The sequence below is a fragment of the Oratosquilla oratoria genome, chromosome 43 (assembly GCF_046742065.1).
Source record: "Oratosquilla oratoria isolate Oo_2021 chromosome 43, ASM4674206v1, whole genome shotgun sequence".
NCBI lineage: Eukaryota > Metazoa > Arthropoda > Malacostraca > Stomatopoda > Squillidae > Oratosquilla > Oratosquilla oratoria.
The window spans coordinates 15,405,015-15,421,075 of NC_134819.1; the positions used below are offsets into that span (position 1 = coordinate 15,405,015).

The 16,061-nt window shown below is 39.4% G+C and overlaps 1 protein-coding gene across 5 annotated transcripts in view; it reads right to left on the minus strand.

The window, feature by feature from the left end:
• Positions 1–16,061, minus strand: part of LOC143022121 (nuclear valosin-containing protein-like) — a 170,363-nt gene that overhangs the window by 12,375 nt on the left and 141,927 nt on the right. For all 5 annotated transcript variants that reach the window (XM_076180131.1, XM_076180130.1, XM_076180134.1 and 2 more), the window contains 2 exons: positions 11,852–12,058; positions 9,003–9,260 (listed from right to left, as the gene is read on the minus strand). In XM_076180131.1, coding sequence (XP_076036246.1) covers positions 9,003–9,260; positions 11,852–12,058 — 465 coding nt within the window. The remainder of the gene's footprint in view (positions 1–9,002; positions 9,261–11,851; positions 12,059–16,061) is intronic.

The window sequence follows — 16,061 nt, forward strand, 5'->3', positions numbered from 1 at the left end:
ACCTTGACATTAGGAAATCACACGGCCCAGATGGAATTACAAACTGGATACTAAAAGAATGCAAAAAAGAACTAAGGGACAAAATATACATGCTCACTCAAAGAAGGAAAAATACCAACATTGTACCAATATATAAAGGAGGAAACAAGGAAGAACAACTAATTACAGACCAGTCTCACTAACAAGCACTGTAGTCAAAATTTGAGAAAATTATCAAGAACAGATGGGTAAAACACCTGGAAGACAACAATATAATACCCAAGACAATTTGGATTCAGACAGGGAAGATCATGTACCACAAATTTAATCTGTTTTTACTCAAGACTAATAGATATAATACAAGAAAGGGATGGGTTGATTGTGCTTTCCTAGACTTACAGAAAGCCTTCGACAAAGTACCACACAAAAATTTATTAAAAAACTGGAAAACATAAGAGGGATACAAGGCAACCTCCTAAACTAAATGGAAGATTTCCTGAATGGTAGAAAAATGATAGTAGTACTCAGAGAAAAGTATTAAGGTTGGAAAGAGTGATTAGTGGAGTTCTGCAAAGATCTGTAATGGCTTCAATAATATGCGCTGTTTACGTGAATCACATGGACGATGATGTGAAATGTTACATGAGCTTCTCTGCAGATGATGGTAAATTGTTGAGGAGGGTGAAAACCGAAATGGACTGTGAATCACTAGAGAGACCTGAACAAGGTTTGGAAATGGAGTCAGAAGTGGGAAGTGGACTTCAACATTAAGAAATGTAGCATAATGGAGTTCGGAAAAAGTAAAAAAAAAAAAGAAAAGAAAAATATTAGAACAATATATTGGAACTAAAGAGGTAAAGAAAGTGGGATCTGAAAAAGACCTGGGAGTAATTATCTCAAACGACATGTCCTCCACCTTCTTTCTATTTCCTCCTCCATCCCCATTCCTCCTCCACTCCTAGTTCTACTCTATCCTTTACTCTCTCCCACTCCTCTCTCAACTTCTTATACTCATTCTCCTTTTTTTCCTCATTTAAGCAGTTCACTCTAAGTACCACCCTACCTTCTGCCCTTTTCCTCTTTCTCCACTCTCAATTTACCTTCCACCAGGAAATGATTTGATATTCCCCCACTTGAACATGTACATCCTTAACTCTTCCTACCATACTCCTGGGCACCACTATATAGTCCATTAATGCTCTATCTGCCACCCTTCCATCCACCACCCTCTCCCATGTGTACTTATGCTTGACTTTCTTCTTAAACACTGTATTTGTGGGATGAGGAAGCAAAGAAGGGTGTAGAAGAGAAGAAGCAGGCATTCATAGATTGGCTACAAATTAGGATGAGGGAATCCTATGAGAGGTACAAAGTAAAGAGAAAGGAAGTTAAGCATAAGATAAAGGAAGCAAAGAGGAGAGCAGATGTGAAATGGGGTAAGAGTATGACAGAAAATTTTGAAAGTAATAAAAAGATGTTTTGGAAGGAAGTTAAAAGAGGAAGAGGAGGCGAATCAAGTAGAGAAGAAAAGGTAAAAGGTGCTGATGGAGAGATGATAATGGAAGAGAAGGCAGTGAGAGGAAGGTGGGCAGAGTATTTTAGGGAGTTGCTAAATGTGAAGGAGGATAGGGAGGGAAAGGTAGTTGCAGTGGGAAGCGCTAAGAAAATGAGTGTGATGAGTGAGGAAATTGGAGGAGATATAGGGAAAGATGAAGTGAAAGCAGCTGTTAAGATGATGAAAGCAGGTAAGGCACCTGGGTTGGATGGATGCCATGCAGAATGTCTGAAGAAAGGAGGTACAGTTATGGTGGACTGGTTGGTGAGGTTATTTAATGTTTGCTGGAGAGAGGGTAGAGTGCCGGAGGACTGGAGGAGTGCCTGTATAGTTCCGCTTTACAAGGGAAAGGGGGACAAGTGTGAGTGTAGTAGTTTCAGAGGGATCAGCTTGTTCAGTGTAGTTGAGCAGGCTTATGGGAGGGTCTTGATTGAGAGGATTAGGAGAGGAACAGAGGGAGTAATTGGTGAGGAACAGTGTGGTTTTAGGACAGGTAGGGGATGTGTAGATCAGATTTTTGTGGTAAGACAGATATGTGAGAAAGCTATAGGAAAAAGTAAGGATGTTTTTTGGGCTTTTATGGATCTGGAAAAAGCTTACGACTGGGTAGACAGGAAGGCACTGTGGGAGGTACTACAGATATATGGGATAGGAGGAAAGCTGTTAAGAGCAGTCAAGAGTTTTTATGAGAGTAGTAGAGCTTGCATTAGGATTAGAAATGGAAAGAGTGAATGGTTTGAGGTAAAGGTGGGACTTTGTCAGGGGTGTGTTATGTCACCCTGGCTGTTCAATCTTTACATGGATGGGGTGGTGCAAGAGGTGAATGCAAGGGTAGTGGGTCAGGGGTTGGAGATGATTAAAAAAAATGGAGAAAAGTGGGAGGTGAGCCAGCTGTTGTTTGCTGATGACAGTGCACTTGTAGCAGGATCAGAGGAGGGATTGAGGAAGTTAGTGACAGAGTTTGAGAAGGTGTGTGAAAGAAAGCTGAAGATAAATGTGGGCAAAAGTAAGGTGATGAGATGAGAGGGTAGGATGCCAAAGGACTGTAGGAGTGCATGTATAGGGGACAAGTGTGAGTGTAGTAGTTTCAGAAGGATTAGCTTGTTAAGTGTAGTTGGGAAGGCTTATGGGAGGGTCTTGATTGAGAGGATTAGGAGAGGAACAGAGGGAGTAATTGGTGAGGAACAGTGTGGGTCTAGGACAGGTAGAGGTTGTGTAGATCAGATTTTTGTGGTAAGACAAATATGTGAGAAAGCTATAGGAAAAGGTAAGGATGTTTTTTGGGCTTTTATGGATTTGGAAATGGCTTATGATAGGGTAGACAGGAGTTTTTACGATAGTAGTAGAGCATGTGTCAGGATTAGAAATGGAGAGAGTGAGTGGTTTGAGGTAAATGTGGGACTTTGTCAGGGATGTGCTGTCCCCCTGGCTGTTCAATTTGTACATGGATGGGGTAGTGCAAGAGATAAATGCAAGGGTGGTGGGTCAGGAATTGGAGATGGTTAAAGAAAATGGAGAAAAGTGGGAGATAACCCAGCTGTTGTTTGCAGATGACACTACGCTTGTAGCAGGATTTGAGGAGGAACTGAGGAAGTTATAGTGACAGAGTTTGGGAAAGTGTGTGAAAGAATGAAGTTGAAGATAAATGTGGGTAGTAAGGTGATGAGATGTACAAGGGGAGAAAGTGGCAGCAGACTGGAAGTGAGTATTAACCACTTCACTACGGGACTTAAATCTCGCGGGCAGCAGCCAATGCCAGCCGTACGACGTGTCGTAATAATACTCGCATCATAAAATATAGTCACGGCTTATATCGATCGTTCTCTCTTTCACCCGTGAATTTTGAAAACCACAGAGAATGGGATTAAGAGCAGATTAGGGAGAATGTAAAAACACAGGGGCAACTACAATAAATATAATCAAGACGCCAATATGGCAGCATCGCGAATCCACTTGCTCCTCATGACGCCTACGTGTGCGGCACCCTATGGAAGGGGTTAAGGGAGACTGGAAGAAGTGGACAGCTTTAGATACTTGAGTGCGAATGTGGCAGGAAAAGGAGTGGAGGTAGAATGTAGATTGAGAGAAGCGAGTAAATGCCTTGGTGGACTAAAAAGTGTAATGAGAAATAGACATTTGGGAATGGTTGCTAAGAGGAGATTGTATGAAGGAGTGATTGTGCCAACAGTACTGTATGGGACAGAAACATGGAACATAAGAGATGTTTGAGATGAGGTGTCTGAGAAGTATGATAGGTATTACTAGGCTGGATAGAGTGGGAAATGAGGAGGTGAGGAGGAGAACGGGGGGGGGAAGGGAGTTGAGAGATAGGGTGGATGAAAGAATACTGGGATGGTTTGGACACATGGAAAGAATGAGTGATGAAAGACTAGTAAAAGAGGTATGGAAGGCAGATGTGGGGGGGGTGAATATGAGGGGTTGACCTAGGATGAGATGGATGGATGGGGTAAAAGGGGCTTTGGGGAAGAGGGGAATGTCTGTTGAGAAAGGACAGGAGAGGACAGAAGACAGGGCTGAATGGAGAATGGTTGTATATGGATGATATTGTGATCCATGAGGTGGAACAGGTGGGGGATGGGGGGTGAGGGATTGTGCGAGAAAAATTTGACGCAGCCCGAAGGGATTTTTCCCCATCTTCTTTTGTGCATGAGGGGATGGAGGGGGGGTCGCCGATTTAATGAAGCAGCCTTGCTGTGGATGTACTGTGTCTTGCAACACTGCTTCTGACCCAGGGCAGTGGATAAGATGCAGGGATGACCCATCATCTAGGAGGTGCCAAGATAAGAGATAGGGAAGAGGGTGGAGGGGAGTGGAGTGTGATAGGGATTGAATGGGTGGGAGTGATTATTATACCTTTGTTTTTTGACTACCTCCCTTATAAGGGTGAAAAATGGCTTTGGCATATGTATGTGTGTGTGTGGTATTAAAGTGTTGTTGATATAGAGATGAGATATGCATTTGTGTTCTTTTGTCCAGTTGTTGTTGTTCCCTTGACTGTCGGTCCGAGCGGTCCCGTCTCCCCAAGGAGTGCCATGGCCAAAACGGATGTTTTCACACAAATTCTTTATGGAGTGTATGTTGTGTTGTTTGCATGCATGATTGTGTATAATGCAGTCTTCCATAACATGTTGAATAGAATGGGGTGAAGTGTTACATCCTGGGCATTTGTCCACAATGCAGTCATCCAGTCTCTTCTGGTAGCTTTGAAGGGCTGGGTGGTGGCCACATCACAGTCTGGCCAGGTGGACTCAGTCATTTTGTGAGAGAGAGTATTGAGAGGGATGGATATCAGGGGGTCTGGCATGTAGCAATGTGTTGTTTTTTAGTGTGTTAATGGAGCAGTGAGTGATGCGATTATGAATATGTTTCTGGAGGCTGGTATTTGGTGGTTTTGGAAGATGAGAAGAGAGAATTTTTGTTTTTGTTTTTTATATTTCCTGGTGTATGTGGGTGTTCTGCTATGTAGTGTAGTGGGTGTGGGGTGTTTAAGGAGGCTGCAGCAAGTGTCTTAGTGCCTCTCATGTCAAGGTGATCTTTGACTTTGAGGATTTTTGTTTCATAATGTAGATGGTCTGTAGGTGTTGTATATGTGCAGCCTGTAAGTTAGAAGTGTTGGTGAGAAGTGTTGCTGTAGATTTGGCTGGGGCTATTTTGAGTCTGTAATGAACCATGTGATGAGTGCATCAAGGTATGGCTGTATTATTTATATGGCTTTGTGTTACAATGTGTACATGTGATTGTTATGTTGTCTGTGTAGGAAAAGATTTGTATGAAACAAAAGTCCTCAAAGTCAAAGATCACATTGATATGAGAGGCACACAAACACCTGCTGCAGCCTCCACAAACACAGCACACCTGCAACACTACATAGCAGAACACCCATACACACCAAGAAACATAAAAAAACACCCAAATATCTATATCACACACAAATACTTTCTTCTCTTCCCCCAAAACCACCAAATACCAGCCCCCAGATACATATTCATCATCACATCACTCACTGCTCCATTGACACACGAAAAGACAACACATTGCTACATGCCAGACCCCCTGATATATCCCTCTGAATCCTCTCTTCCATGAAAGGACTGAGTCCACCTGGCCAGACTGCAATGTGGCCACCACCCAGCCCTTATAAGCTACCAGAAGAGACTGGATGACCGCATTGTGGACAAATGCCCAGGATGTAACACTTCACCCCATTCTATTCAACACATCATGGAAGACTGCATTATACACAATCATGCATGCAAACAACACAACATACACTCGACAAAGGATTTGTGTGAAAACCCCATTTTGGCTGTGGCATTCCTTGAGGAGACGGGACTGCTCGGACAGTCTAGGGAACAACAACAACTTTCTGGCTTCTCTCTTCCATCATCAACAGAAATTCCCCTCTTTCCCAATACCCCTTCTTACCCTATCCATCTTATCCTTGGTTGACCCTCATGTTCACTCCTTCCACACCTCTTTTACTAGTCTTTCATCACTCATTCTTTCCAGTCCAAACCATCCCAATACTCTTTCATCAACCCTATCTCCCAACTCCCTTTCTAACCCCACTCTCCTCCTCACTTCCTCATTTCTCACTCTATCCAGCCAACTAACCACTATCATACTTCTCAGGCACCTCATCTCAAACACATTCAAACTCCTTTTTTCCTCTTTTCTGTTCCATGTTGCCCCATACCTGTCAGCAAAATCACTCCTTCATTTAATCTCCTCTTTACATCCATTCCCAAATGTCAATTTCTCATTACACTTTTTAAACCATACATCGCCGGGCGGAGCCAATTTTTTTTTTTTTTTTTTTTTTTGCTTAAATCAACTCAAAATTATGTAAAACCAACAAATCTTGCTTATTTTGACTCGCCTTTGCCTAGAAGTGGAGAAACTGGGTTGATTTTGTCGTTATATGTGTGCAAAAGTTTGGTAGAACATCTATAGACTTTCTGTCCTCACATGGGTTGAACGAGGTCATATTTTTTCAAGAAAGCTTCATTAGAATTTCAGAGAGTGAAGGAATTTGACATTTTTGATAATTCAAGTCAATGTACAGTTGCCCATAATAGTCTGACACTTACAGAAAACATGTTTAAAAATAGTTTTAGTAGATTTTTTTTGGGCATATATTTATCACCTTGTTATGTGGTAAATTGATTTTTCAGTATTTTTTTTTTTTTTTTAATATAATTTCATGGAGGATAGGTGATTGTGATGTTTATTATTATTTTGGTAAATGTTTTAGCAAGCATCCATCACACCATTATTGCCCGGCCACATTTTGTATTATGCATTAATTACAAAAATTAGCAGTGCAAAATTGCCAATTCTATATGTCTGAATATGTACTTAATAGCACCTGTCTAACTGTCGAAGTACAACTTCACCTCCTCATTCTTAATTTTGTACACCAAAATTGCCTAAATTATGTCCTAAAGGCGGATTTTATACACCAAGTTACCAGAAAAATTGCTGCCAGTGTTGCCAGTTTTAACAATAAATAAAAAAAATTTGGGTGCTTTTTATAGTGAATGAATAGGGCTACTTGGTCATTACCAAAGATTTGACCCTAAACGTGATGTCTATTTTTGGCAAATTTTTTAATTTGCGGCATATGATGTATGATACTGATGCTGTATGGGTTCTCAAGGCATTTACTTGCTTCTCTCAATCTACATTTTACCTCCACCTCCATTTTCCCTTTCCTGCCATATTCACACCAAAGTATCTAAAGCTGTCCACTTCCTCCAGTCTCTTTCCCTTAATACTCACTTCCAATTTGCTGCCACATTCTCCACTTGTACATCTCATCACCCTACTTTTACCCACATTCATCTTCAACTTCCTACTTTTGCACACCTTCCCAAACTCCGTTACTAACTTCCTTAATTCCTCCTCTGATCCTACCAAAAGCGCAGTGTCATCAGCAAACAACTGGTTTATCTCCTACTTTTCTCCATTTTCTTTAACCATCTCCAATCCCCAGATATACATACATACTGTATTTTTCGGACCATAAGGCGAGGGCAAAATTCTTAAAATCGGCCAAAATCAGGTGGTGCACCTTATGTGTAGCTTCAGAGCAAAAAAATGCCTCAGACAGTGATGTACTATTTTGACACGTTTCGTAGCTAGCCTGCTGACGGCGACAGTGCATGATAGGCCTAGAAAAAGTTACAACCAAGTTATAACCAAGATGCATGTATCTTGACAAGAAAATTACGAAAACTTCGACAGTTTTCAAGTCCATGCCACTGCATTCATTCACGCTATCATGGCTACATGATATGGTCCACAACACAGACAGCCATTTTGCATTCTAGTCTTGCTCCACTCCGACTATAGTCATTTGGGTATTTTTTTAGTTTCGACCATGGGCGTAATATAGCAATAGAAAATTAATCATTAATTTTGTAAATTAAAATGTATCAACGTAATATGCAATTTTGTGGGCGGAAATGAAAATAAAAAAATATCTTGCTACAAGCAAATATGCTAATGAACGAAGTCGGTAGCATAGGATCAGGAAGCCATCTTGTCGTCTGTCAATTGACGGCCTCGGTACTTCTGACAGTACCTCGCCAGGTACATTTCCTTGAAGGAATGTTATGGAGCGGAGATACATGCATTCCTTCAAGCTGCAAGAACTTTGTATACCCCGCAAGCTGAGTGGTTGAAAAGCCCGCCAATGTCTCTCACGATGACGACAACGAGGACGAGCCGGACGACATTTAATTTGCTGGTAATGATTTATTAAACACAGGTTAGGTTAGACGAATTTATCATCTTTTCATTTCTTCGACGTTGGCATCTATCATAACAAAAATGGCGTACCATTCGTCCGACACGACTTCGTTACTTATGAAATCTGTTTTAGTATCTTTTTTGTTTTTTTATTTCCTCTCACAAAATTGCATATTATGTTGATACATTATAATTTACAAAATTAAAAATTAATTTTCTATTGCTATATTGCGCCCATGGTCGAAACAAAAAATTTACCGTCATTTGTAATAAATCTTGTGTTTTTAAGTGAATAGAGAATTCCGGGAACAAAACTGCTAATGTTGGTTTTATTCCCCACAATTCCTGTAACGTGTTTATGTTGTTTTTTAGGGGTATTGGCAGGGCAGACCGTCCATGGAGGTGGTCTGATTTCACTGCCCAAAATAAAAAAATATATCACTTATTTTTGTAATTTTGCTAAATCCCAACCGATTTTTCTCATTCAACAACGAAAATGTTCAGTTCTGAATGCACTTACATATGCATGATTATCCGATGACGAGACCAGGTGCGCCTTATGTAAGGATGGGGAATAGCAAATTACGGGTGCGCCTTATGGTCCGAAAAATACGGTAAATTATTAGTAAATAGTAAATAAATAAAACTATATGTAGAGAGTGATGGGAAAGGGGAAAAGAACTGGAAAAAATACCTCTATTGAAACTGAAGGCTTGATCCTCTTTAAAGCAGTCAAAAAATGTTTTTTAGACACAAGATGAAAATGAGATTGAAGTTTCTCTGCCTCTTGTGAACTTGTATTCTGCAGATCATTAGCTGTGATTACCTCTCTGATTGCTTCTTTGCTAGCTAAATAAACTAATTGATCACAATCAGCACCAGAGAAATTATCACACATTCTTGCTATTTCTGGCAATTTTACATCACTGGAGAGCTTGGGGCATGTTCCATTCTGTTAAAAAGATTTGAAAAAGTAAATATTGACAAATAAAAGATTTCTTCAAATATACTTGTATAAGTATTTTCAGTTAAAATTTAATCCTCCACTAATAATCATATCAATATCAATATACATACACACATATATTTATATATATATATATATATATATATATATACATATATATATATATATATACATATTTATTCAGACACACATATACAGATATGTGAATGGTAAACTAAAAAACATACATACATATACCAAGGCTTTTTCCCCCTTCCAAGGGAGGTAGCCAAAAAGGGAAAGGCATAAAAACACTCCCACCCATTTCATCCCTAAATACACTCCACACCCCTCCCACCCTCCCTCTCATCTGAGCACCTCAAAAACAAACAAGAAATAGAAAAGCTCTGCCAGGGAAGTTATGAATATACAGAACAAGAAATGGGAGAAATTATAAACACTAATTTCAAATCAGTATTCACAATTGAGAAATCACCTAACTGTGAGCAAATAGAGAGAAATCGTCCCCAATGAAAGAAATAACTGTAACACAGAAGGAAATCAGTGACCAAATAAAAAAGCTGGATGTCAGAAAATCGCATGGTCCGGATGGAATTGCAAATTGGATACTGAAAGAATGCATACAGGAGTTAACGGATAAAATATACAATATAATAAAATGCTTGCTAAAAGAAGGAAAGGTACCACAAGAATGGAAAAATGCAAATATTTTACCAATATATAACGGAGGAAACAAGGAAAATCCAACCAACTACAGACCGTTCTCCCTAACAAACACATTAGCTAAAATATGTGAAAAGGCGATCAAAAGTAGATGGGTTAAACATCTGGAAGAAAAAACTATACTGAATCCAAATAAATTTGGATTTAGACAAGGAAGATCGTGTACAACAAATCTGATCTGCTTCTATTCAATACTAATAGAAATAATACATGAGAGGGATGGATGGACAGACTGTGCCTACCTAGACCTACAAAAAGCATTTGATAAGGTACAACACAAGAAACTAATAAGAAAAATAGAATCAATAGGTGGCATTGGAGGTAAATTATTGGAATGGATGGAAGACTTCCTGACTGGGAGAAAAATGAAGGTAGTAATTAGAGACAAATACTTGAAATGGGAAGAAATGATAAGTGGTGTCCTGCAAGGGTTAGTGCTGGCTCCAATCATGTTTGCCATATATATAAATGACATGGATGAAGGAATGGAGTGTTGTATGAATTTCTTCGCAGATGACACAAAAATACTAAAGTAAGTAAGTACAGAGGAGGATTGTGAATTATCACAATCAGACCTGGACAAAATCTGGAAATGGACTCAAAACTGGGATGTGAACTTCAATATCAAGAAATGTAGTATAATGGAGTTTGGAAAAAGTAAAAACAGAATATCAAGAAATTATAAAATTAGTGAAGAAGAAATAAAAAAAGTGAACTTGAAAAGAGACCATGGAGTAATAATCAGCAAAGACATGACACCGGACAAACATATCAACAAAATAGTCAGAGAAACCTTCAACCTATTAAGGTCAATGAAAGTGGCATTTGACTATTTGGATGAAGAAATGATAAAAAAATATTAGTCACAAAGACCAAAACTGGAATACGCAGCAACACTATGGACACTCAGTACTAAAAAGAATATAAAGAAAATAGAAAGAATACAGAGAGCAATGACAAAGTTGGCACCAGCTCTTTCCAAATTAACATACGAACAAAGATTATCGAAATTGGAACTACCAACACTGGTGCAGAGAAGAGAAAGAGGTGATCTACTGACTATAGAATCATAAAAGGAATGGAAATCCTTGATAGGAAGGATTTACTAAAAAGTGACAATGGAAAACAAGAGGACATGAAAAGAAACTAAAAAAGGATAACTATGGAAGAAACCTGATAAAAATAGCTTCCCACACAGAGAGCTGGATAATTGGAATAATCTAGATAAAGAAACAGTGTGTGGAAACACAATTCAAGATTTTAAGAAAAAACTTGATGCTGAAATATACAAAGACAGGTCAGAACGAACATAGCTCCCTTCCCGTATAAAACAACTAGGTACATACACACACAGTGATAGATATCTGGAACAAACTGAATGAAGAAACAGCGAGTGTAAAAACTATACAAGAATTTAAGATCAAACTGGATGTACGCAGCTTCTATAGATTTTCTGGTCTTTTTATCCATACCTTTGACCAGAAAATCTATAGAAGCTGCGTACATCACCACTCGTCCGAATATCAACAATAAGGCTGGGAGCTTCACCTGGGCCAAATCTTCAGCGAATATAGCGCTTCGTAATTGTCTGTCTCAGTGGGCCAATCAGAACATAGCGCTATACGCTCGCACACCCCCTTGAGCCATATGGCGTGTTTATAAACTCTGTATGTATTTAGTATGCTCATTCCTTTGAGAAAGTCGTTAGACGAAACGCCAGGAATAAAAGCTTCACCTCCAGTCCATGTTTCCTTTACCATGTCTATACAACTTGTTCACATGGATTTTCAAAGGTAAAGGTTATTAATAGTCATACCTGTATAAAATAGATTACACATATACTCAATGCTAACCTTAGTTCTAGCACTTAATACTGCTATTCTTGCATCATAGTCAGGTAAACCAACATAAAGCAGTGTGTCAAATCGTCCTGGCCTTGTGATAGCTGGGTCAAGTATATCTGGACGATTAGTGGCACCGATGACATAAACATCCTTGCGGTCCTGGAAGCCATTCATTTCTGTCAACAGGGTGTTGACAATGGTTGTCTTACTACCACTCTGCAAAAGCAACCAGTAAATAACAGCTGCACAGAAGAATACACAAGATTAAGAAATTATATGTCATATGGTTATATGAGGGGAACTGAAGATATACATTTGGCATTTAGACAGGACTGTGATGAAAAGTATAGGATAAAAGAATTAGCATTTATGATGTACAACCATTATCTAAATATACTGAACATGGCTTGTATCCATAGTGCGGAGTATTGTTAGTCTCCTTAATAAGACCTATTGTCCACCCTGACATAGCAGGAACTCATATGTGAGCTGTACTCAGACTATACACCCTTCATAGACAGTCAGACAAAACACATAATACATAATCTCAAGCACTCATCTGTCTGTGGCCCTGGTAACATAAGTAACATCCACCTAAAACACATTGGACCACAAGGTATACACGCACTCACAAACATTGCAAACTACAGCTATTCACACAACACTATACCCGACATCTGGAAGCATGGTAAAATAATCACCATTCCAAAACCGAACAAAGACCCAACAATACCAACATCGCACCACCCAATCACACTTCTCTGCACCCCCTCTAAAGTCATTGAATGCCTAATACTTACACTTGTCACACCACATATTCCCCTTGCTGACTCACAACATGGTTTTAGGCCACTACACTCCACAAACACTCTCCTGATAAACCTCACACAAAGAATTTTAGATGGCATCAATTCAGATAGGCCCCACCACAGAACACTTCTTATAACATTAGACATTAGCAAAGCTTTTGATGCTATCCCCCGCCACAACCTAACAAATAAAATATATAACACAGACATGCACAATAACACCATAAGTTGGTTGGCCAATTATCAGGTAGGAATGCTTAAGTGTCATATAATGGCCAATCATCGCACATCAGAAACATTAAGAATGGAGTACCATAGGGCTCTGTTCTATCCCCCACACTCTTTAATCTATACATGCATGACTTACCCACACCAGACACCTCAGAAATACAAATCTCTTCCTACGCAGACAACATAACAATCACATGCACACATTGTAACACAGACAAAGCTGCAGAAATAATCCAGCCATACCTTGATACACTCAACACATGGTTCATCACAGACTCAAAATAGCTCAAACCAAATCTACAGCAACACTTCTCACCAACTGGACAAAAGAACACAAATACATACCTCATCTCTACATCAACAACACTCTAATACCACACACAAACACACCGAAAATTCTTGGTGTAACATACAATACATCCATGTCTTTCAAACAACACATCACAAACATAAAAAACAAATGCACACCTAGACTTAACGCACTTAAGTCAATCGCTGGAACAACATTTGGACAAAAAAAAAAAGAAACTAATACAACAAAATAACAAACAATGCATACGCTCAGTGATGAATTATGCGAGTCCTGCATGGGCTCCTAATCTCAGTGAGACACACCACAACACCCTTCAAATCATACAAAACAAAACCCTAAAAACAATTACAGGCTGCACAAATACAACACCTACAGACCATTTACACCATGAAACAAAAGTCCTCAAAGTCGAGGACCACCTCGACATGAGAGGCACACAAACACTTGCTGCAGCTACCACAAACACATCACACCTGCTACACTACATAGCAGAACACACACACACACCAAGAAACATTAAAACAACACCCAAAGACCTGTATCACACACAGATAGTCTCTTCTCTTCCTCCACAACCACCAAATACCAGCCTCCAGAAACACATTCATAATCATATCACTCACCGCTCCATTAACACACTGAGAGAAAACACACTGCTGCATGCCAGATCCCTGATATCCACCCTTCTGAATCCTCTCTCCCACGAAAGGACAGAGTCCACCTGGCCAGACTGCGGTGCGGCCACCACCCAGCACTTCTAAGCTACCAGAAGAGGCTGGATGACTGCATTGTGAACAGCTGCCCAGGATGCAACACTTCACCCCATACCATACAACACATAATGGAAGACTGCATTATACACAATCATGCACGCAAACAACACAACATACACTCTATAAAGGATTTGTGGGAAAACCCAGTTTTGGCTGTGGCATTCCTTGGGGAGACAGGACTGCTCAGACAGACAGTCTAGGGAATGACAACAACAACAACAACAAAAACAACCTTCTAAAAGGGGTGTGACTCACTCCTTTGGATGAATCCATTGAGAACAGTGGAAACCCCACTCCCTTCTAATCAGCTGTTACCCACAAACTAAGAATAAGAAGGGAGAAAACTCATATTTTTCAATCCCACCATACATGACCCTTTCACTCCTTCCCGGTTGTTATTGTTGTTGTTCCCTATACTGTCTGTCCGAGCAGTCCTGTCTCCCCAAGGAATGCCACGGCCGAAACAGGGTTTTCCCACAAATCCTTTCTGGAGTGTATGTTGTGTTGTTTGTGTGTGTGATTGTGTATGATGCAGTCTTCCATTATGTGTTGAATAGTATGGGGTGAAGTGTTTCATCCTGGGCATTTGTCCACAATGCAGTCATCCAGTCTATTCTGGTAGCTTAGAAGGGCTGGGTGGTGGCCGCATCGCAGTCTGGCCAGATGGACTCTGTCCTTTCGTGGGATGGATATCAGGGGGTCTGGGATACAGCAATGTGTGTTGTCTTTTAGTGTGTTAATGGATTAGCAAGTGATGTGATTATGAACGTGTTTCTGGAGGCTAGTATTTGGTGGTTTTGTAAGAAGAGAAGAGAGTATTTGTGTGCAATATAGATATTTGGGTGTTTTATTATATTTCTTGGTGTGTGTGGGTGTTCTGCTATGTAGTGTAGTGGGTGTGCTGTGTTTGTGGAGGCTTCAGCAAGTGTTTGAGTGCCTCTCATGTCAAGGTGATCTTTGACTTTGAGGAGTTTTGTTTCATAGTGGATGTATGTGGGTGTTGCATATGTGCAGCCTGTAATTGTTTTTAATGCTTTCTTTTGTATGGTCTGAAGGGTGTTGAGGTGTGTCTCAGGGCTGTGGAGTCGGAACACAAAACCTCCAACTCCTCTATTTTTGGCACCACCGACTCCTCTTCATGTAATTAACTGATTATAGCCTACATATTCTATAAAGCCTATACAACACACATACGCTCCAATCTTGGGTAGGCTTATATCATTATAACTGGTTTATATCTAAGAATAAATATATATGTTATAGTGTGGCTTTCCTATGTTTGACCTCTTCATTAATACTTTATAAGTAGAGACAAAATTTTTGAAAGGATATTGAAAAAAATTCAGTAAAAAAAAAGATTCTATAATGTAAGACATTTGGCATAATATATACCTTTGCAAATAAGTGATATGTTCCTTTTAAAAAACAAAAATACTGTACTTTATAACAAAGGTTGAAATATAACCTTTGTAAAGGATATACAAACCTAATAATAAAAAAATATATATAATGGAAGATTTTTTTTTACATATATAGTTTTGCAAATACAAAATAAAAAAAAAAAAAAAAATTTATAAAAGAAGTTTAGGCAAATTTCTTGAAAGGAAACAATAAATATAGAGAAAATAAACCTTATTGATACCGGTACGGTACAAGGTCGAGTGTTACAGCTGAACATGTATGATACTGAAAGGTATATGTATCATACATACTTTTTTTTTTTTTCTTTTTTTTTAATCCTTCATGCCTATACTTTTTCTTTTAGGAATGTCCCCTGTGGGGCTACAAGGAGAAAGATGCCTAGTCCCAATCCCCGTCCCTTTCTTCTCGCCTCTTACGATCCAAGTGGAAATACTTGGTGGCAGTATTCTTTTTCCCCACCACAGAAAATGAGAGAGATGGTACAGGACAGCAAACAAGGGGTTGGGGGACAGCATAACGGAGGGACAGTCATAGTATAAAAGTGTCATAATTTCTCTATGAACAGAGTTTTCCTCTATCATAGTATTAGTTTGCAGTATTAGTTTGTTTTGTCCAAATGGTGTTCCAGTGATTGATTTACGTGCATTGAGTCTAGGTGTGTATTTATCTTT